At 38.6% G+C, this 23,894-nt stretch overlaps 1 protein-coding gene across 3 annotated transcripts in view; it reads right to left on the bottom strand.

Moving 5' to 3' along the window:
* Positions 1-230: 230 nt before the first annotated feature.
* TMEM192 (transmembrane protein 192) overlaps positions 231-23,894 on the bottom strand; it is a 31,323-nt gene continuing 7,659 nt past the window's right edge. For 2 of the 3 annotated variants that reach the window (XM_020900090.2, XM_070474688.1), the window contains exons 2-6: positions 19,742-19,888; positions 15,293-15,557; positions 8,649-8,783; positions 3,046-3,148; positions 231-2,725 (exon numbers count right to left, since the gene is read on the bottom strand). In XM_020900090.2, coding sequence (XP_020755749.1) covers positions 2,587-2,725; positions 3,046-3,148; positions 8,649-8,783; positions 15,293-15,557; positions 19,742-19,888 — 789 coding nt within the window. In that variant the 3' untranslated portion in view covers positions 231-2,586. Of the gene's footprint in view, positions 2,726-3,045; positions 3,149-8,648; positions 8,784-15,292; positions 15,558-19,741; positions 19,889-21,731; positions 21,836-23,894 lie in introns of those variants that run through there. The other variant, XM_020900089.2, reaches the window with a different exon arrangement.

Here is a 23,894-nt window from a genome sequence, read left to right on the forward strand (position 1 = left end):
CAGGGACAGAATCCAGGCTGTAGTTGAAGAGTTCATGGCAAAAGAACCCCAAACAAATTAGAAAACATTCCCAACAACTATAAACTGAAGACTATCCTGATATAGAAAGGCAGATCATGTTTGTTAAGAAAAAGAATATCCTAGGAGAATAATAAGCAAAAGACTTACACATGTACATCATAAAATATTTGTAAAAGGACAAACAATGAAAATAAAAAAAGTCAACCTCATTAATATTCAAAGAAATGCAGTAAGTCATGATGCTACTGTCATTTGAAACACAATTTTCAAATTAACAATATAGAAATACATCACAGCTATAAACAAACACACGCACTATAAAATGTACATCACAGATATAAACATACATACGCATGATAAAATGTTACTCCACCTGCCTTTGTTCATTCAGCACCATGGACTCTGCCGCCCATTTTCCCATTCCACCCTGACAGTCTGATCCTCCTGAAACTAAAACCAATTGCCACTTCCCTGCCTAGAACTAACTCTTCAGTGGGACCCATTCCAGCGCAGGGTCAGGGTCCCCAGAATCTTGGTTGTTCCTCCTCCCAGTCCTGCCTCACACTTTGGGCTCAAGTTATACACAGCACGTATGGTCCTCAGTAGCTATCGCACTTCTTGTTTACTCATGAATTTCCCTGGAGTTCCTAAAGCTTTCTCCTCCCCCTTCCCCGCCAGAGAAATCTCTGACCTGGAGCCCCTGTGGTACCTTGCGGTTGCTGCCATCACCTCACACAGCACAGAGCCTGGAAATCCCAGTCCTCTCCTTAGAGTATAAGTTTTAAACAAGGACTGTCTCACTAATTTTTGTATCCATGGTGCTAGCACATTGTCTCTGGTGCACAGAATGATTAACATTTAAACGGTTTGGTTCATTCTTTTTTAAATTTCTTTTATTGTTTGAAATGTTCAGCATTTTGTTTAGAAAAGTGTGTTGGTGATTTTACAGACATCCCATCAGAACTTGAGTGTTCTAACATTTAAACTATACTTTTCTCTGTAAACCAAAGTTCATCTCATAACCTTAGAAACTGGTGATAGATACAAACTGAATTTGAAAAATATATATGAGCATTAATCACCTACCACCAGTGCTTTCCTTAAGGAAAACACCTAAAGGCAAAAGCTCTCCAGGGCACAGAGACAAATTTCCACAGCTTTGAGAAATGCTAAAAGGAAGGGAAAAAGAAAAAAAGGGAGGAAGAGAAAGTCAGGAAACCTGGATATAATTTTAAATTTAAAAATACAACTTTGGGTTTAGTTTGTGAATGCTGTCACTTTTGGGGACTCAGTGGGGCTGATTGCAGGTGACAAGCAATCAATCACCTGACCTCAGCAGAAAATCCTGAGAGTGCTCTGAGAGGGCTGTATCCGAAGGAAATAAACGTGTGCCATTTCATAAGTGTGGGATGACCCACTGAAGTCATTCTTTGTCAAACAGTTATGTATAGCTCAAAGATTTTTAAATCAAATGTTCATTATTCAGCTAAATATAAAAGAGATTTTTAGCAGCATACCTAATCACAAATATCCCCTCTCGTTAAGCATTCAAGCAAGAAGTTTTCTGAGGCAGCATGGAAAGGCGCCAAAGCAAACTGCTTAATGAAAAGGGCAAAGCAGGAAAAATGGAGGAAAAATGCCATTTACACATAGAAATGCTTCATTTTATCTGAAGAATTAGATATGTTTAATATCTGTATATAAACAGTTGATAAGACATTTTTCCCATAATTTTTAAGTATAATCCAAGATTTAAAAAAAGTTCTTTTTTTCTTTCAGACAAACTAAAAGCCACAGAAGACTCCTTTTAAATCAGTGAACTTACTGATTCAATGAGAACTGGTCAATACTGAAACTGCAATCTCTCAAAGAAGGGTCAAAGGAAAGAAAGAGAAAGCCTGAAGTCCTCTCCATTTCAGGTGCTGCCAGGCACAGCCCCTGCTGCAGTCACAGGCGGCACCGGTTGGCCTAACACTGCTCCAAGTAAACTTCACATCTTCTGGAGGATGGAAAACTGTAGGGTTTGGAAGGTAAATCACCTAGTGGGAAATTCTTTATAAAAACTATAAGGGCCAAGGATATCCAATACCACAGAAGCATATAAAATACATCGGCTCCATGGAAAAAACCACTAATCATGACAAATGATGACTTCTCTCACCTGTATAAAAGTGGGAAAAACTCATTTGATCAAAACCCCATTTTAAGTAGCTTGTCATGTCAGACTTTCTTTACAAAAAGACAAATTATCACCAAGTTGCAAAGAGTATGGAAAAAATGTTGGCCAAGGAGATGTCTAAACTACACTTTGACCTAGGATAAACCAAGTGGTTAAATAATTTCAAAATGTGCAGACGATATACCTTCCATGAGTTATCAAGGCTCTTCAAAGTGCCTTTCAAATGATCCATGTGTCCTACTTATTAAACAGTCACACAGGTGAGAATCAGATTCAGGTTTCCAACAGAAACTATAGAATGGTACTTGGCAAAGCTGCAATCTCCTGTGACACCTTGTCAGGGAGTTGATCAGTCTTAAGTGACTCTGGTTCCTCTGGAATTGCTGTCAAATCCCACTTGGCTGAGAGCCGAGGTCAGAGGATGAGAAGGACAGCAGCCGCTGACTGAGGAGCGCGTTGTGTCGCTTCAGGTACACTATGATGTCTCCCTGCTTCTCCACAACCTCCTCCAGGCTCGAGAGAGGCCTGCATAGAACCAAGGTGGCCATGGTTACATATGTTCACCAACAGTCTCTTTGCTAATGGAGCCCTACTATTTTTCAGGTTTTTTGAAGAAAATTTTGTTATTTTTCTTAGACGTCACAAGCCAAAGCAATATCCCCAAGTGAGATTCTTTCTTTAGACTTAGTTTCACCACAGCTGAGAGGAGAGAAATCAATCAAACACAGTTGTAAACATATTCTAACATATGCAGAGTCCTAAACTCCAAGCATCAGAATGGTCTCTAGATTTTTAAATGAAAAAACTTTTAATTCTCTTTCTCTAATATTTCACTCTGCACATACCTGAATCCAGTCTCTGAGGTAATATTGTTGGAGTAAGCATAGATTTTCTCTTCTTCAAGTACGTCAGGCTGTGGCTTGGCTTTATTAAATTTTTGGATTTTCACTAAAATAAGAAAGTCATTATTGTCAGGTTATCCAATCACAAAAATTTTTTAATTCCATTTATTCAAATTACATTAGGAATTGCCTATTCTTTTCAAATAAAATGTAAAAAAAAAAAAAAGCACTTCATAAAGTGAAAAAACAAAAATAGGAAAAATCAACTAAAAGGGAATGGAAATGCTGATGCAGAGAGGCAGGAGTAGAGTCAGGAAACAGCCATCAGTGATCACTGCCAGGAAGTGAAGACACACAGAAGAGCCAGAGAGTTTGGTGACTTGGAGGCCACTGATGAACTTGAAGCCCTAATCCCAACATGACTGTCCTTGCAGACAGTGCCTTTGGTGAAGTAATCAAGGTAAAAACAAATGGGATTGCTGATCTGATACATGAAGAGACGCCAGGGATGCATTTACACAGAGTCAAGGCCACATGAGAACACAGTGAGAAGGCAGCCACCTACATCCCAAGGGAGAGGCCTCAGGAGTCATCCTTGCCACACCCTAATCTCGGATGTCCAGTCTCCAAAACTGAGAGAAACTAAGCTTGTGTGTCTTAATCATCCAGTTCTGGACGCCCCAGGAGACTAATGCCACTGGCAGAAGTCAGCTGCAAAGACAAGGCTGCTGTTCCCAACCTCAGATCTGTCTATACACCTGCATGTCTGAATAACAGCCACTGTCCAGGCACCTACTCCAACTGTATAACAACCCCGGGACATGGCTGGAATGAGCACTCCCACCGGAGATGGTACAAGGAGACAAAGAGGCTGAGGCAGGTCTGCATAATAGGCAGTGACTGCCCTTGAGAATTATTTCTGCAGCTCGAAATGCGTGGAGTATTCATGTGTGGAGGGGAGAGGAGGTGAGTTAGGCCCTGGCACAACTTTTAAAAACTCTACAGGAGTCTTTCCTTTCCTGTAATAACCCTTGAGATATAATTTCCATATGATGCAGTTCACATGTAATTCCTTTAATGTGTACAATTCAATGGTTCAATATATTCAAAGAGTTGTGCAACTATCTCCACAATCAATTTTAGAACATCTTACCACCCCAAAAAGAAGCTTGGTTTCCTTGAGCAGTCATTCTTCATGCAGCCCAGCCTCTAGGACTAGGCAACAACTTACACATCTCTATAGATGTGCCTGTTCTGGTCATTTCAAGTATTATAGAATCATAATATTTATGACTGTTTTTTCCTGTGGGCATAATGCTTTCAAGGTTCATTCATACTGTACATGTCAGTGCTTCATTTCATGTACTCCTTTTTTTGTGCCTGAACACTATCCTCTGTATAGACAGAATATCTTTTGTTGGTCTAGTCATCACTTTATGCCTTTTGGGTTGTTTCTACTACTGTGTGTGTGTGTGTCTGTGTGTGTGTGTGTCTCTGTGTGTGTGAGTTGCTCAGTGGTATCAGACTCTTTGTGATCCCAGGGGCTGTAGCCTGCCAGGTTCTTCTGTCCATGGAATTCTCCAGGCAAGAATACTGGAGTGGGTTGCCATTCCCTTCTCCAAGGATTCTCCCAATCCATACTATAAATAATGCTACTTGGAACACAAAGTGTAGAAGTAGGCAGACACCCAGAAGTGCATGTGCTGAGTCATATGTTCAATCTGTCATGGAACCACCAGGACCCAAAGATGATTTTGATGTGACTCTCAGCTGAGAACAAGGCAAAAGAAGCTTAAACAATGATGTTAAAGAGAAATGTGGGAAGGTTAGGAGATATGCAGAGGGTTCACCAGAAAGGACCAGAAGCAAGTGAGATGCCAAAAGAACGAAGTGAGGGAATGTAACAAGAAGCCCTTAACTTTCAGGAGATGGTCAAGAGAATTAGAAATGAGAAGCCCCTCACACAAAAACAGACACATAGATCAATGAAGCAGGATAGAGAGCCCAGAAATAAACCTATACACTTATGGCAAATTAATCTATGGCAAAGGAGGCAAAAGAATACAAGGGAGAAAAGAAAGTCTGAACTTCAGTAAGAGGTGCTGGGAAAACTGGATGGCTACATGTAAAAAATAAAATTAGAACACTCTCCAACACCATATGCAAAGATAAACTCAAAATGGTTTAAAGATCTAAATGTAAGGCTGGACACTATAAAACTCCTAGAGGAAAACATAGGTAGCATAGCCTGACATAAATCGCAGCATTTTTTTTTTTTGGATCTATCTCTTACAGTAATGGAAATAAAAGCAAAACTAAACAAATGGAACATAATTAAGCTTAAAATCTTTTGCAGAGCAAAGGAAATGATAAACAAAACAAAAAGAAAACCTAAAGAATGGGAGAAAATATTTCCAAACCAAACCATGACACCAACAAGAGATTAACTTCCAAAATATAAAAACATCTCATACAGTTCAACATCAAAAAAACAAACAACCCAAACAAAAATGGGCAAAACTCCTAAATACACATGTCTCCAAGAAGATATCAAAATGATCAACAGATATGAAAAGATAATTAGCATCACTAAATAGAGAAATGCAAATCAAAACTATAATGAAGTATCACCTCACATCAGTCAGAATAGCCATCATCAAAAAGTCTACAAATAATAAATGCTGGAGAGGGTGTGGAGAAAAGGGAACCCTCCCACACTGTTGGTTGGAATGTAAATTGGTGCAGCCACTATGGGAAACAGTATGGAAGTTTATTAAAAAACTAAAAACAGAGCTACCATATGATACAACAATCCCATTCCTGGGCATATATCTGGAGGAAAAACGTGGTTTGAAAGGGTACATCCACCCCAATGTTCATTGCAGCACTGTTTACGATAGACAAGACATGAAAGCAACCTACATGTTCACTGGTGGAGGAGTGGAGAAAGAAGATGTGATACATATATACAATGGACTACTGCTGCTGCTGCTGCTAAGTAGCTTCAGTTGTGTCCGACTCTGTGCGACCCCATAGACAGCAGCCCACCAGGCTCCTCCATCCCTGGGATTCTCCAGGCAAGAACACTGGAGTGGGTTGCCATTTCCTTCTCCAATGGAATACTAGTCAGTCACTAAAAAGAACGAAATAATGCCATTTGCAGCAACATGGATGGATCTAGTGATTATCATACGAATGAAATAAGTCAGAGAAAGACAAATATATGATATCACTTATATATGGAATCTAAAATATGATGCAAATGAACTTATTTGCAAAACAGAAATAGACTCACAGACACAGAAAACAAACTAGGATTTCCAAAGGGGAAATGGGGAGGGAGGGATAAATTAGGAGTTTGGAATTAACAGATATACACTACCACACATAAAATAGATAAACAATGAAGACTTACTATATGGCATAAGGAACTATATTCAATATCTTATAATAACTTATAATGGAAAAGAATCTTAAAAAGCATATATATATCTGAACCACTTTGCTGTACACCTGAAACTAACACAACACCATGAATCACCTACACTTCAATGAAAAAAAAAAGACATGAACAGCCCATTGGCTCCCAGTGGCACAAGCACAGTGCCCTCATCCAAGAGCATGTAGGACTGAGCTCTGGGCTCCACCGTGCAGGCTGGGAGAGTTCAGCAAAAAAGATGAGGTTACCAAGGGGGCGGGCAGGGCCCCGGGGAGTAAAGAATGCATCTCAAGGAGGGAGCAAACCACCGCGTCCCATGCCACTCTGGAGATGAAGGGTGAGACCTGACTGCCCCAGGAGGTTTGCTTCTGAATCGGAGTTATGTTCATATGGCATCTCCTTATAATGTTGTCTTCCACATAATAACTCCTAGATAAATGAAGAAACTTGGAACAACTTTAAGTTTCTTGAATTCAGGAACAGAAATAACACTTAACAGGGTATTAAAATAAAAGTTAAGAGGCAGAAATGAAAGACGTAGCTCAACAATATAAAAATGTCCAACTCTCAGACTCATCTTTGTAAGTTTTTTTTTTTTCCTGAAGATATTCCACTTTTTAAATTGAAGTATAGTTGATTTACAACGTTGTGATGATAGTTTCTGCTGTTTGTGGTTTTTAAAATAAGATGCATGCAGTCAGCATTTTACGGATCGCAGGCCAGGCAACAACATGAGTGCACTCTACATAGAATAAGAATCTTCCACTCTTTCTTTTTGCTACAATAAGCCCAGGAGAGCTCTCACTAAACTGCAGGACATGGGACATGGGCCTGCTGCCCTTACACTCCTTTCCTCCTGAGCTGAAGCCAGAACATCAGGGCTGCTAGAAGACTGGTAACTGAGCAACAATTTTTGAAGCTTGACTTGTTTTTGAACAAATGGTGAGCTAATCAAATCACAAAGCTTTTAAGTTCCATGTTCCTAATTTTTTCCTGCAGAGGCAGTCCAGTGCTCAATGAAAAAATCCATTTGTATTTCCAGAGATTACCTACTTTACTACAGACAAGTTAGTCAAGTTTAGGTTAGAATTAGTGTATCAAAGAATCACGTCACGAAGAGTTACTATTCACATTACCAAAACTAGGTATCTTTTAAATCTTTTTAATATAGGGAGGAAAAATGCATGTATCAGGAAATTAACCTTAAATTTTTTGTGATACACTTCAGTGTATCATAACAAAAGCAATATTTGCCCTAGAAGTCTCAATTAGAGGCACAAAATAGTAAATTGGAACACGGGTTTTGGTCCACGTGACTTTTCCTTCACAACTGAAGAAATTATCTCTTTCAAATGGGACAGATAGGGTATTTTATTGTCACAAAACAACTGCTGATCAACACTACCATTATTAGCTGTATTACAGATTTTGGTGATGTCAATATTGCAACAGGAGTGAAATCTTGATTTCTTCCAGGCTTGGATTTTTTTCTGTTCAAGAATCCTTCCACCTATTTTTCTTGTTAACATACTTGAAGCTTATTTAATTTTACCCCTCAGACTTTTGAAAGACAGCCAGACAGAGCAATCAGACAACTCTAAATTTAGAAAGAAGTGGGTTCTTAAATGGTTTATCAAAAACAAGTTTGGTCTAAATGCAGTTTTCATGTATTAACTTATTTACTTTCATTTTGTATTATGATTTTGACCCCACCAGCATGTGGGATCTTACTTTCTGGATGAGGGATAGAACCCATGCCCTCTGCAATGGGAGTTACAGAGTCTTAACCAACATGACCACCAGACAGTCCTATATTTTGTTATTTTCTAATTTAAAGCCAGACTTACATCTCAGTTGCCTTTGAGGATGCAGAATTTATGGATTTTTTTTAATCATTTCTGTTTTTTAGTGAAAAGCTTTCATTCTATTTAATAAGAATTTGTTGATGACACAAATTTAGAAATATGACTCGCTGGTATGTTCCTAGTGGTTTGAAATTAGAGGAGTTTGGATGTGGCCAGCAATGAGAGACATGGGTGCTCAATAGGGTCTCAGCCACATAGAAAAGCTTTCCTGCCAAAAAGGTAAACGAGCTGGACTTCAGGTGGGGATGCAACCTGCAGTTAAAGACCTTTCTCAGTATTAACAGGCTCCTTGTCATGCTCACCTGTGTACACAAGCAGGCATGTCAGGGAACAGATCAGCTCCAGGGCCAGGATGGCCAACATGAGGTCCAGGTACCATGTGCTGGGCTCAGGGAAGGAGTGCTGCAGGCAGAGGAGGAGGAGGAGCGCCGTGCTGCCTGCAGGGAGGAGATGCATAGCTGGGGTGCAGCCGGGGTCCTGGGGCCCCGGCCAGCACCACAGCAGGGGCACCACAGGGCATGCGCACACCCCCAGTTACTCAGCAAGAAGGAAGCTAGACGATGGAAGTCAAACACAATTAAACAACACTGCCAAAAGCAAATGATGCCCATAACACAAATGGAGAAGAATCTGGACTTTCTTAAAACTCAAGGAGTAAGTTTCTACGAGGACCCAGTGGCCCCTTCTGGTCATGCACCATAGTCAAGGGCAGGGCAAGGGTCCAGAAAAACCCAGGACACGCTGCTGACCTTGGACAGATGATCCAACACTTCTACTTGGCTGTGACATGCGGGACAACAGTACCTTCCTCACAGAGCTGCTATGAGGAGTAAATGAGTTTGTGTGTGAAAAACACTTAGAATGATGCCTAGCCTGTAATTATTCAATAAATAAGAGCTGTGTCCCCCTGCTCAGATATCCATTATTTACTTTTGAAGATCATTTTAACTTCAACCTGTACTTTTATTATGAAGACTACCAAAGCAAAGTTTCAGCTTCCCAGGTGGCTCAGTGGTAAAGAATCTGCCTGCCAATTCAGAGGCTGGAGGAGTCATGGGTTTGATCTTTGAGTTGGGAAGATCCCTTGGTAAAGGAACTGGCAACCCATTCCAGTATTCTTGTCTGGAGGATTCCGTGGACAGAGGAGACTAGAGGGCTACAGTCCATGGGGTCACAAAGAATTGGATGTGACTTAGCATGCACATGCATCAAAGAAAAGTTTAGGGGCAGAAATCATTCCTATAGTGCTTTATCTTGTATTTTCCTAAAACTAACACATTTATCTAAATCTGATCATGGCTGGGGAGATGCCTATTTGACTTACCTTTTACTTCTTGGTACAATGGGATGATTTTGAGTCATGATTTTAAATAACGTATCAGAAGTCCCTCTACTCAAAGCAACAGTCCAGCACAAATCCATAAGGCCTCTCCTTACTCACAAAGGACAGTTTCTTAGCATGTTGACCAAGAGCTCAATTTATGAATTAGTTTTATGTACAAGGAATATTTAACTTTACAGCTTTAGGAACAGGGAAAAACCTCTGCAGGGAAAGTAAACAGTTTCCAAAGGATTTTTGACATCCTGAAAAGGCCTGTGTGAGCAGGGTGGCGGGTCACGGGCTGAACTCGCAGGCAGCAGCAGAGACTGCTGAGGGAAGACACTCTCCTGAGTGGCCAGCGCCGCAGACAGTGAGGGCACCCCACCCACCCTGCCCATATCTCAGGGAAGGGTTAAGGTTTCAAATCAATGAAAAGACAACTACACGTGCAACTTGCTACGTAGCTAATAACATTTGACAGAGTTCAAGATTAACTAAGGAGAAGAGACAAATTAGATAAATACTTTCAGCTTACTGGAAGGAAACCAAAGCCCTTTCTCCAATCTCCACAAAATAAAGTAAAATCAATTTATTTTTCTCTCCGCAGAGAAAAACAAGTGTCAAGATGAAGCTAAACAATACCCAGAAATACTATCATAGGCAAAAAAAGGAATGGTTACACCCTTCAGATTAGCTGGAAGTTCTATATCCTCATAGATTTATGTTCTTTTTCTTCAAATTACAGATTTTCTGGGTCCTTATATAAGCAACTTAAAAGTTAAGGGTCATACATATAGCAATAATTTGAAAGTCAGAAGAAAGGCAAAAGATAGCTAGGATATGGAAGCAACCTAGATGACCATCGGCAGATGAATGAATCAGAAAGTCGTGGTACATATACACAATGGAATATTACTCAGCTATTAAAAAGAATGCATTTGAATCAGTTCTAATGAGGTGGATGAAACTGGAGCCTATTATACAGAGTGAAGTCAGTCAGAAAGAAAAATGCCAATATAGTATATTAATGCATATGTATTGAATTTAGAAAGATGGTACTAATAATCATATATGCAAGACAGCGAAAGAGACACAGCTGTAAACAGCAGACTTCTGGACTCTGTGGGAGAAGGCGAGGGTGGGATGATTTGAGAGAATAGTATTGAAACACGTATATTATCACATGTGAAACAGACTGCCAGTCCAAGTTCTAAGCATGAAACAGGGCACTCAAAGCCGGTGGCACAGGGACAACTCTGAGGGATGGGAGGGGGAGGGAGGTGGGAGGGGGGTTCAGGATGGGGGACACATGTACACCTGTGGCTGATTCATGTCACTGTATGGCCAAAACCACCACAGTATTGTAAAGTAGTTAACCTCCAATTAAAATACATAAGTTAAAAAAAAGATTAGACAATCTCTTGGTGGGCCTCAACAGTACTATCTCCAGACCATCACTGGAGAAACTGAAGTCAGTATACAGACAGGCTTTCACTTTTGCTTTGTCAGAGGCACAGAGCATAAGTGACATCTTCTGGCGAAAAACAAGTTATTGCACATTATTGCACATTAGCCGTGAACTGAACGCTGCTCAGCCATGTCCAACTCTTTGGGAGCAGGCCAGAATACTGGAGTGGGTAGCCTTCCCTTCTCAAGCAGATCTTTTCAACCCAGGGATCAAACCCATGTCTCCAGGATTGCAGGCGGAATCTTTACCAGCTGAGCCACAAGGGAAGCCAAAGAATATTAGAATGGGTAGCTTATCCCTTCTCCAGGGGATCTTCCCAACCCAAGAACTGAACCAGGGTCTCCTGCACTGCAGGCGGATTCTTTACCAACTGAGCTATCAGGGAAGCCCACACATTAGCAGAAGAAGGCAGAAGCAGCTCTTCCTCTGGGGACGTTAAAGACCGCCCCCTCGGAGATGTGTCAGGACCAGTCATCCCACTACAATGCTTCTTTCTCTGCAATCCCTGGGCCCTCCACTCCCACTGAGAACCTCACTGAGCAGATGAACTCACAGCCTGACTTTTAAGAAAATGCACTACAGAATACAGAAAAAAAAAATACATTAAATTCTATAGAGCTGTTTTTCTGTGAAAAAATTAAATTCCTAATTTGGCTTCAAAATGTTTAAACATTTATTCTGGACTCAAATCGAAATGGAGGGCTTTTTTTTTTTTTTAAAGGTAGAAACCTTGACAATTAAGCAAAAATAAATAACAGACTTCAAATTAATTCCATTAAGCCTTTAAAACGTCTGCAGCAATAAAGAAAAGCAGCTAGGCATATGTTCAAAGTCCTTGATGGACTTTCTGATCTTGCATTCATAAATTGTTTTCCACATTTGTGTTTTAAATAATATGTCTTATTATAAAACAATCTCTATCTTACTGCAAGAAAAGCACTAAGCTGTTGTTTGTGGGGTTTTCTTATTTATTTTTATTAGTTGGAGGCTAATTACTTTACAATATTGTAGTGGTTTTTGCCATACATTGACATGATTCAGCCATGGATTTACATGTGTTCCCCATCCCGATCCCCCCTCCCACCTCCCTCCCCATCCCATCCCCCTGGGTCTTCCTAGTGCATCAGCCCTGAGCACTCATCTCATTATGCTGTTGTTTAGTCATGAAGTCATGTCCGACTCTTTGTGATGCTATGGACAATAGCCTGCCAGGCTCCTCTGTCCATGGGCTTTCCCAGGAAAGCATACTGGAGTGGGTAAAAAAAGCATGAAGCTTCATGTAAAATAAAACAACTGTCTCTTACCCTACAAGTATAAACTAGCATCAGCTTTATATCTCCTTGAGATAAATAAGCCTGCTAGTACCAAGAGAAATGGGGGGAGTCACATTTCACCCAGGCATACCTTGCTCACAATGAAGTGGACAGACAGTGCCACAGTAAAATATGCCTTTTTGTCATAAAGGTTGTTTTAAGCTGATTAGTTTTAAGAAGTGGCAGACAAAGATGAAGTTCTGAAAACCAACTAGGAGTTACCTTTTACGAGAGACATTTACATTTACAAGGGAAATCTCCATTTATAAGGTGATATCCCTCTCTATACCAGGATAAGATAAGAATGCCTTCCTAAGTGAACAAAGCAAAGAAACAGAGGAAAATAATAGAATGGCAAAGACTAGAGTTCAAGAAAATTAGAGTTACCAAGGGAACATTTCATGCAAAGATGGGCACAATAAAGGACAGAAATGGTATGGACCTAACAGAAGCAGAAGATATTAAAAAGAGGTGGGAAGAATACACAAAAGAACTATACAAAAAAGATCTCAATAATCCAGATAACCATGCTGGTGTGATCACTCACCTAGAGCCAAACATCCTGGAATGTGAAGTAAAGTGGGGCTTAGAAAAAAATCACTACGAACAAAGCTACTGGAGGTGTGATGGAATTCCAGCTGAGCTATTTCAAATCCTAAAAGATGATCCTGTTAAAGTGCTGCACTCAATATGCCAGCAAATTTCGAAAACTCAGCAGTGTCCGCAGAACCGGAAAAGGTCAGTTTTCATTCTAATTTCAAAGAAGGGCAATGCCAAAGAATGCTCAAACTACTGCATAATTGCACTCATTTCACATGCTAGCAAGGTCATGCTCAAAACCCTCCAAGCTAGGCTTTAACAGTATGTGAACTAAAAACTTCCAGATGGACAAGCTGGATTTAGAAAAGGCAACGGAACCAGAGATCAAATTGCCAACATCCGTTGGATCACAGAAAAAGCAAGAGAATTCCAGAAAAACATCTACTTCTGCTTCATTTTGTACTCTAAAGCCTTTGACTGTGTGGATCACAACAAACTGTGGAAAATCGTTAAAGAGATGAGGGTACCAGACCACCTTACCTGCCTGCTGAGAAACCTGTATGCAGGTCGAGAAGCAACAGTTAAACTGCACATGGAACAACAGACTGGTTCCAAATTGGGAAAGGAGTATACAAGGCTGTATATTGTCACCTTGCTTATTTAATTTATATGCAGAGTACATCATGTGAAATGCCGGGCTGGATGAAGCACAAGCTGGAATCAAGATTGCAGGGAGAAATATCAGTAACCTCAGATATGCAGATGATACCACACTTATGGCAGAAAGTGAAGAAGAACTAAAGAGCCTCTCAATGAGAGTGAAAGAGGAGAGTGAAAAAGCTGGCTTAAAACTCAGCATTCAAAAAATCAAGATCATGGTGTTCAGTCCCATCGCTTCACGGCAAATAGATGGGGGAAAATATGGAAACAGTGAGAGACTTTATTTTCCTGGGCTCCAAAATCACTGCAAATGGTGACTGCAGCCATAAAATTAAAAGATGCTTGCTCCTTGGAAGTAAAGCTATGACAAACCTAGATAGCATATTAAAAAGCAGAGACATCACTTTGCCAACAAATGTCTGTATAGTCAAAGGTTTGATTCTTCCAGTAGTTACATGTGGATGTGAAAGTTGGAACATAAAGAAGGCTGAGTGCCAAAGAACTGATGCTTTTGAACTGTGGTGTTTGAGAAGACTCTTGAGAGTCCTTTAGACAGCAAGGGGATCCAACCAGTCAATCCTAAAGGAAATCAAACTTGAATATTTATTGGAAGGAAGCTGAAGCTTCCAAACTGAAGCTCCAATACTTTGGCCACCTGACATGAAGAGCCGACACATCAGAAAATACCTTGATGCTGGAAAAGATAATAAGCAGGCAGAGAAGGGGATGACAGAGGACGAGATGGTTGGATGGCATCACTGACTCATTGGACATGAGTTGGAGCGAGCTCTGGGAGACAGTGAAGGACAGTGTAGCCTAGTGTGCTACAGTCCATGGGGTCGCAAAGAGTTTAGACATGACTGAGGGACTGAACAACAACAAATACCATGATGACTCTAACTCTCTACAAACTCTAATCATGGAGAAGACAAGAAATCAATGGAAATCTGCTTAACAACCTTACCAGTGCTTCCTGTGCTTTTCCTGGTCACCTCTCAGAACTATTGCCCCCTGCAATCTTTCCCATCTTCTTTGGTCTTTAGCTATAGATATTTTTGAAGTGGGTGGCTTAGGCCATTTTCAAGTCACTCAGTTCTCTTGGGTCTCTCCCTTGTATATTGTTGTTGAGTTGTGAACTGTGTCTGACTCTTTTGTGACCCCATGGACTATAGCCCGCCAGACTCTTCTATAAATGGGATTTCCCAGGCAATCATACTGGAATGGGTTGTCATTTCCTTCTCCAGGGGATCTTCCCAACCCAAGGATTGAACTCGCATCTCCTGCATTGGGAAACAAGTTCTTTACCACTGAGACACCAGGGAAGCATGTCCCTCGTATACAGGAGGTATAGTGTTATTAAACTTCTGTTTGTTTTTCTCCAGTTAACCTGTCTTTTTTTGGTGGAATTTCAGCTAAAAACCTAGAAGGGAAGAGAAAATATTTTTCCTCCCCTATATAACACAGATTTCAAAGGGAAATACAAGAAAAATTTCAAGACATTAAGGTGACATGAATTTTAGCGGTCACATCACTCTCACAGAAATAACAACATATATTTGATTATAAAATCAAACACTTTATTCTGCTCTCATTTATGCCACTCAAGCAAGCTGCCAAAGAGCTGAGGGAGACAACTGAACTTACCAGTTGAGTGTATCATCAGCGGAAGTCTTTTCAGATGTCTTGTTGACCGGTAGATCTTGTTATAGCCTCGGTTTCTTACTTTGCAATGGTGATACTGGACGTATTGTTCAAGAAGGAAATACAGAATCCACAAAATAACTTTTCCAAGGATTATGACTGTCTGAACTTTCAACGGGTTGGTGTAGTTTCCCGGGCACGTGTCCTCCATTGGATTGGGGTAAGAACAAAGCACACCTGTTAAAAGCGCTAAAATAACAAACACAAGCTGGTGGGAAGGAAACAGCAGGATTAACCTTCAGTATTCGGATTTAAGAGACAATAATGTCCATGCCCAGCACATACTCTTAAACCTATGACTTTCACTACCCTATTTTTTATGAATTAAAAAATACATTTTTGCTATTTTTACAAACTTTTTAAACAGATAACCTGGAGAAAAATTTGCAGAAAATTTGGGGAACAGACAAAATTGGAAATAAGAAAAAAACCACCCTAAATTCCATCTGCTAGAGATGAGTACTTCAATGTTAAATGCAGTCTCCTGTCCACTTCTTTTATTAAAAAGACTAAAAACAATTAATTCAGCACCTCAAAAGTAACTAATAACCATCATGCATTAAAGTTTATTTCTAATTTCAGTTTTAAGAGAATTAAAATAATTGTCCAATTAGATTCACAAAATTTTAAAGATTGGTATCAAAATATGGGCAAACAGACAGTCTTACAAAATGCTGACTGGTCTGGGATGTGCTGTTGAAAATAATTTGGAAATATCTTAACTGAGAAATCCTATCTTAAGGACCCTGTCACTCAGAAGTAAAAGCAGAAGTAAAAGATATTTTACTGCAGTTTTCTCTGTATTTGAAAAGAAAAATATGTAAACTGCCCAAGTATATGTGTGTATCCATAGCAGAACATTTGAATAAATTAAGGTATACTCACTCACATAATAGAATGCTATTCAGCTATAAAAGAATTAACTGAAGTTCTATGTATTAGTTTGGGTGGATATCTATGACATGTTAAGATTTAAAAACACTAAGGTGTAAAGTACTAGTTGAAAGTGTGGTCTCCAGACTAGTTAGAAATGCAAATTCTCAGGCCCCAAATCAACACCTCGGGGGGAGCAGCCAGCAGCCCGTGGTGTAATAAGCCTGTCAGGGTGTCTGATGTATGTTCAAGTTTAAGAAATGTTGTTTAGAAATAAATACCATAGTACCCATTCTTTTTTTTTTTCTTGGAAATGGGAGACCTCTTTTTATAATGTGGTAATCTTTTTGTATATATTTCTATGAACTTAACAAAAGATACTGTAAGAAATACAACAAACTCTGAGATACATTTATTAACTCAGGGAGAAGGGATGAAGCAGAGAAATGGGAAGATTATATCTTTGTATACTATGTTTTACTTGTTACAATAAGGAAGTATTATTCTGTAATATTTTAAAAAATCAAATTAAAGAAAATTTTAAATGCTGTCATTAGCATCCATCACCAAGCAGGCACCTATCACCAAGCAGGAAATCTTATCATGTAATAAATCTATTTTAAATGTATGTGATTTGTCAAGAGCAGTATTTGCTACTAGCAGCTCCAGATACATATCCTCATAAAGCGAAAGTGGGAAAGTCAACCTACTCACTCTACTGTAATGTACTGTACATTGAACCTAACTGAACCCCTTTATACAAAGTAGCATATAAAGGCATTAATTTTTCTTGTTCTTTAACACAAGATTATCTTAGTCCTAAAATTAGGGCAATCAGTGCCATTATAGCAAAGGCAGGCAATTTTTTTTAAGTGTTGTGTGCATGTGTATGTATGTATCACATACATAAAAATTATGTAATACAAATTACACAAAAAGGCACCAGGAAAGAAGTGCTTCAGCTGCTGTCTGGAGATTAGGAAGCCATGGCAGAACCAGGCCACTTACTAGATGTATATGAGGAACACAGGTGCCCCTCTGTCCTCAGTGCAGTCAGTTATCTCACGGCGCACCTCACTGGAGCGGCAGCTGGGCCAGTCCTCAACCACAACCACTCTCCTCATGAACACCCAAGAAGTGGCAAGATTTTGCCCTCTTTTGATTTTTCACATTTCAGCAAAAAGCAACTGCAGCCCCTAGTGCTTGAGACTGCAGTCATCAAAAAGAAGAAGAGACTTGGAACAGAGCCCCCAGTAAGCCTCTAACACCATTCACACACGTGTCTTATTTTTATGATGTTGAACTTTACTTATTTCTTTTTATTGAGGAATATAACTAACATAACATTGTGTAAGTTCAAGGTGTGCAATGTGTTGATTTTAAACATTCATATGTTGCAAAATGATGGCCACCATAGCTTTAGCCAACACCTCTACCATATTATATAATTACCATTTCTTTTTTGTAGTAAGAGCAATTATTTAGTTTCTGAGCAACTTTGAAATTTATATTATAGTGTTGACTATAATCACTATGTTATGCGTTAGATCTCCAGGATTTATTTATCTCATGGTTAACATGTTTTAAAAATCCCCAGACATTTATAATTTTATCATATAAAACATGGGAAAACATTACACTGATTTCTCTGTTTAACATTAGTTCCTAGGTGTAAATAAATTGATAAATGTCTGTCAACATATAGATTTATCTATATCTTTTTTTTTTTTTTGGGAATTCCAGCTGAGCTATTTCTTTTTTTATTTTTATTTTTTATTAGTTGGAGGTTAATTACTTTACAATATTGTAGTACAATTTTGTCATACATTGACATGAATCAGCCATGGATATACAGATTTATCTATATCTTTTTGTTTGTTTGTTTTTATAACTGAAAAAGTAATATATGATATGGTAAAAATAATTTTCAAATAGTACAAAAGGTAAACATTAAAACATATCAGGTGTCCCTTCCATTAAGGTTCTCAGTGCAACTAGTATTAAAAGGGTCATGTCTGCTTCTGGAAATACTCTATTAAAGAATACAGAATAAATGTTAATGTTTCCAGTACCAATTCCAAGGGGGTGGGTGAGCAGGAGGTAAGCAAGCCTTTAACACCAGCTTTAACACCAGCTGCATGTACTGCAGTTCAACTCAATTCTGACACCATCCACCTGGTATATCCATTACCTACCTAAAATCACTCCCACTATCCACCGAGGTATCAAATTCCCTCGGATTATAGGCTCAGTCCCACAAGACTACCTCCATTTCAGATGCTAATTGCAAGTCCAGCTTGTAACAGTGTTTCTTACCCACTGGCTACAAATCTAAGATCCCCACCAACTCCCTCTTGGGCTCAGTTAGTTTGCTAGAGGGGCTCACAGAACACAAGAAACCTACTTACTCTCCAGATTACCAATTTATTACAAAGGATATTAAAGGATGCACATCAACAGCCCAATGAAGAGACACACTGGGTGAGGTCACAAAGGAGCTCCTGTCCTGGTCGAGTCTGGGGTCTGGCAGTATGGCACATCACGAGTGTTCTGGCTCACTAACGTAGAAGCTGTCTGAACCCCTTCTTTTTGAGCTTTTATGGAGGCTTCACTACATACGCCTGATTGACTAAATCACTGGCCATCAGTGAATGATTCAACCTCCAGCCCCTTTCCCACGCCCAGAAGTCAGAAGGTGGGACTGTATGTTCCAACCTCTGTCCCTGCTTAGTTTCCCTGGCTGTTGCCTCCATCCTTTAGGTGCTTTTCAAAGTCAACTCATCAACATAAACAGAAATGGTGGAAATATGCTTGCTATGAATATCAAGACACCCAGTTCACCTTTATGACACTGAAGTGATTTTAGGACCTGAAGACAAAAGACCAAAAATTGTAACAAAGGTTACTCCCATTGCTCTTATTACTCAGGAAATTCCCAGTGTTTTTGGGAGCTGAGAGCCAGAAATCAATGGATGATGACCAAATACACATGAGAACTCTACTCTGATCACCTGAATGACCAAATAAATTTCTTGTAAGTCACAATATCACCCACATGCCCAAAAGCTCTCTCAACTCCCTTTTAAAACATGCAAATAGGAACATTCTGTTCACACCATTGTAAACCTCATTTTTTTCCATTCAACAGTGAATCATGAAGAGTAAGTAGTTTAAATACATATGCATCTACCCCAAATTTCTAAGTTTCTCTTTTAATACTACATAAGCATTCCTTCATACGGAAAGGACATACAAAACATCTGGGCAGTGGTAGCTTGCAGTTCCTTCATACTGCAGACAACATTGCTATCACAAACAATATCCTTATGTGTTTGCAAATGTGTCTACAATAAATTCTTTGCAGTAGAAGTATGAGTAAAAAAGTATGCACACTTTAAATGCTGATAGATACAGCCAAACTGCCCTCTGCCCTCTGAGGAGGTTATAAATTTTTTTTAGAAACATCACCTCTAGAAAAACATCACCTCCAAATGGATCACTTTCCCCCAGCCAACTTACATGTATCAACAAGAGAAGATTTGCTATGATGACTGTAGGAAGAGGGTGGAATCTGGGCCAAAAATGAGCATGTAAAGAGTGATGTGGAAGATGCTGGGTGTCCAGAAGGGGGTCATCTTCAATACTCTGGATGAGATCCAAGGAACCCTGGGGTACAAAAAAAGGAAGCAAGCAATAAACACCACTTTCTGGATTATGTTTTCAAGAAAAACTACTAACTACAAAGCTTTAAAATTCATTACAAAAATTACAGACAAGAAAACACACTTCCTACCTAAAGCCAAATTTGAAAAAATACCATAAACCTCTTAATAACTACTGTAAATAAATTGGTAAAAATAACAATTATTAAAACAAGTAAAGGAAATATTGATTCTTTATCTCCAAATAAGGTAATACATAATGGGATTAAAGCAAATAATTTTCTTCAAGCCCTGAAAACTTACTGATTTTTAAAATACTTTACTCAACACCTTTATTGAGATATAATGTATATAATGTAAAATATACTAGCTTAAGTATACAATAAATGTCTGTATATTTATAGTTCTGCAACTACTACAATTTTAGAACACTTGCAATGTGTTAATCATGCCCATTTATAATCACTTCCCATTTCTGCCCCTAGACCTAGGTTAACTGCTAATCTGTCTTTATAGATTGTTTTCTTTTTTTTTTTTGACATCTCATGTAAATGAAATCATAAAAAATGTGCTGAGTCCTGCTTCTTAATACTGAATGTTTCTGAGTTCATCTGTGTTGTGGCATGTATCAGTAATTGCTTCATTTTTTTAATTAGTTCATTTTTATTGATGAATATGGTATTTCATTATATGGATATATCACATTTTGTTTGACCATTATAAGATGATGTCTATTAATAATAATGCTGCCTCACACAACTCAATAGCAAAAAAAAACAAAACAAAAAACAATTCAATTAAAACATGGGCAAAGGAACCAAATAGATATTTTTTCAAAGAGGACATACAGGTGGCCAACAGATACACAAAAACATGTTTAAAATCCCTAATCATCAGGGAGACACAAATCAAAACAATGAGCTATTAACTCACACTTGTCAGTATGGCTTTTATCAAAATGACGAGATAATATGTGCTAGAGAAGATCTGGAGAAAAGAGAACCCTTGAGCATTGATGGTGGGAAAGTAAATTGGTACAGCCACTGTGGAAAACAGTATGGAGGGGCCTTAAAAAATCAAAAATAGAACTATTATATGGCCCAGCAAATCTACTTCTGGGTATATTTCAAAAGGATACAAAATCTTATCTCAAAGAAATATCTGTACTCCCATGTTCATCACAGAATTGTTCATAATAGCTAAGACATAGAAACAATCTAATATATTTTTATATAACAAATTATTATTTAGTCATAAAAAAGAATGAAGTCCTGTCATTTGCAACAACATGGATGGATCTTGAAGGAATTATATCAAGTGATATAAATCAAATAGAGAAAGACAATTGCTGTATGGTCTCACTTTTATGTGGAATCTATAAAAACTGAAGATAGATACAGAAAATAGATTGGTGGTTGCCACAGGAGGGGGATGGGAGAGTAGGGAAATGGGTGAAGGTGGTCAAAATGTAAAAATCTGATGGTAAATAAGTCCTGGGGAAACATAATTTGTGGCCCAGTGACTACAGTTACCTGCAATGTATATATATTTGAGTGTTGTGAAGAGAGTAGATAATTTTTTTCACAACAGTAAAAGATGCTTATGAGTTTTCACATTTAATAGCCATACACAAAAAAAGATATTTATAATTGCAAGTCATAATGGAAACATGATTAACCTAACAGTATAAAATAACTGCATACAATTTGGAGAGTTAAGTAGAGTGACGTGGTAAAAGGAAGTGCATATATACATATGTTTTCATCTACTCAGCCAGTTTATGTCTTTTGGTGTGCATTTAACCCATTTATATTTAAGGTAATTATCAATATGTATGATCCTATTACCATTTTCTTCATTGTTTGGTGTTAATTCTTTGTAGGTCTTTTCCTTCTCTTGTGTTTCCTGCCAAGAGAAGTTCCTTTAGCATTTGTTATAAAGCTGGTTTGGTGATGCTGAACTCTCTTTTTTTTTTTTTTTTTTTTTATAGATATTTATTTTTTTTTTTAATTTTTTTTAATTTTTATTAGTTGGAGGCTAATTACTTTACATCATTACAGTAGTTTTTGTTATACATTGATATGAATTAGCCATGGATTTACATGTATTCCCCATCCCAGTCCCCCCTCCCACCTCCCTCTCCACCCGATCCCTCTGGGTCTTCCCAGTGCACCAGGCCCGAGCACTTATCTCATGTACCCAACCTGGGCTGGTGATCTGTTTCACCCTAGATAATATACATGTTTCAATGCTGTTCTCCTGAAACATCCCACCCTCGCCTTCTCCCAGAGTCCACAAGTCTGTTCCATACATCTGAGTCTCTTTTTCTGTTTTGCATATAGGGTTATCGTTACCATCTTTCTAAAGTCCATATATATGTGTTAGTATACTGTATTGGTCTTTATCTTTCTGGCTTACTTCGGTCTGTATAATGGGCTCCAGTTTCATCCATCTCATTAGAACTGATTCAAATGAATTCTTTTTAATGGCTGAGTAATATTCCATGGTGTATATGTACCACAGCTTCCTCATCCATTCGTCTGCTGATGGGCATCTGGGTTGCTTCCATGTCCTGGCTATTATAAACAGTGCTGCGATGAACATTGGGGTGCATGTGGCTCTTTCAGATCTGGTTTCCTTGGTGTGTATGCCCAGAAGTGGGATTGCTGGGTCATATGGCAGTTCTATTTCCAGCTTTTTAAGAAATCTCCACACTGTTTTCCATAGTGGCTGTACTAATTTGCATTCCCACCAACAGTGTAAGAGGGTTCCCTTTTCACCACACCCTCTCCAGCATTTATTGCTTGTAGACTTTTGGATAGCAGCCATCCTGACTGGCGTATAATGGTACCTCATTGTGGTTTTGATTTGCATTTCTCTGATAATGAGTGATGTTGAGCATCTTTTCATGTGTTTGTTAGCCATCTGTATGTCTTCCTTGGAGAAATGTCTGTTGAGTTCTTTGGCCCATTTTTTGACTGGGTCATTTATTTTTCTGGAGTTGAGCTGGAGGAGTTGCTTGTATATTTTTGAGATTAATCCTTTGTCTGTTGCTTCATTTGCTATTATTTTCTCCCAATCTGAGGGCTGTCTTTTCACCTTGCTTATAGTTTCCTTTGTTGTGCAAAAGCTTTTAAGTTTCATTAGGTCCCATTTGTTTATTTTTGCTTTTATTTCTAAAATTCTGGGATGTGGGTCATAGAGGATCCTGCTGTGATTTATGTCGGAGAGTGTTTTGCCTATGTTCTCCTCTAGGAGTTTGATAGTTTCTGGTCTTACATTTAGATCTTTAATCCATTTTGAGTTTATTTTTGTGTATGGTGTTAGATTCTTTAATCCCAGGAATGCAAGGATTCTTTAATATCTGCAAATCAATCAATGTAATACACCACATCAACAAATTGAAAGATAAAAACCATATGATTATCTCAATAGATGCAGAAAAAGCCTTTGACAAAATTCAACATCCATTTATGATTAAAACTCTCCAGAAAGCAGGAATAGAAGGAACATACCTCAACATAATAAAAGCTATATATGACAAACCCACAGCAAGCATCACCCTCAATGGTGAAAAATTGAAAGCATTTCCCCTGAAATCAGGAACAAGACAAGGGTGCCCACTCTCACCACTACTATTCAACATAGTTTTGGAAGTTTTGGCCACAGCAATCAGGGCAGAAAAAGAAGTAAAAGGAATCCAGATAGGAAAAGAAGAAGTGAAACTCTCGCTGTTTGCAGATGACATGATCCTCTACATAGAAAACCCTAAAGACTCTACCAGAAAATTACTAGAGCTAATCAACGAATACAGTCAAGTTGCAGGATATAAAATTAACACACAGAAATCTCTTGCATTCCTATACACTAACAATGAGAAAACAGAAAGAGAAATTAAGGAAACAATACCATTCACCATTGCAACAAAAAGAATAAAATACTTAGGAGTATATCTACCTAAAGAAACAAAAGACCTATACATAGAAAACTATAAAACACTGATGAAAGAA

This window comes from Odocoileus virginianus, chromosome 12 (genome assembly GCF_023699985.2).
Source record: "Odocoileus virginianus isolate 20LAN1187 ecotype Illinois chromosome 12, Ovbor_1.2, whole genome shotgun sequence".
Taxonomy (NCBI): domain Eukaryota; kingdom Metazoa; phylum Chordata; class Mammalia; order Artiodactyla; family Cervidae; genus Odocoileus; species Odocoileus virginianus.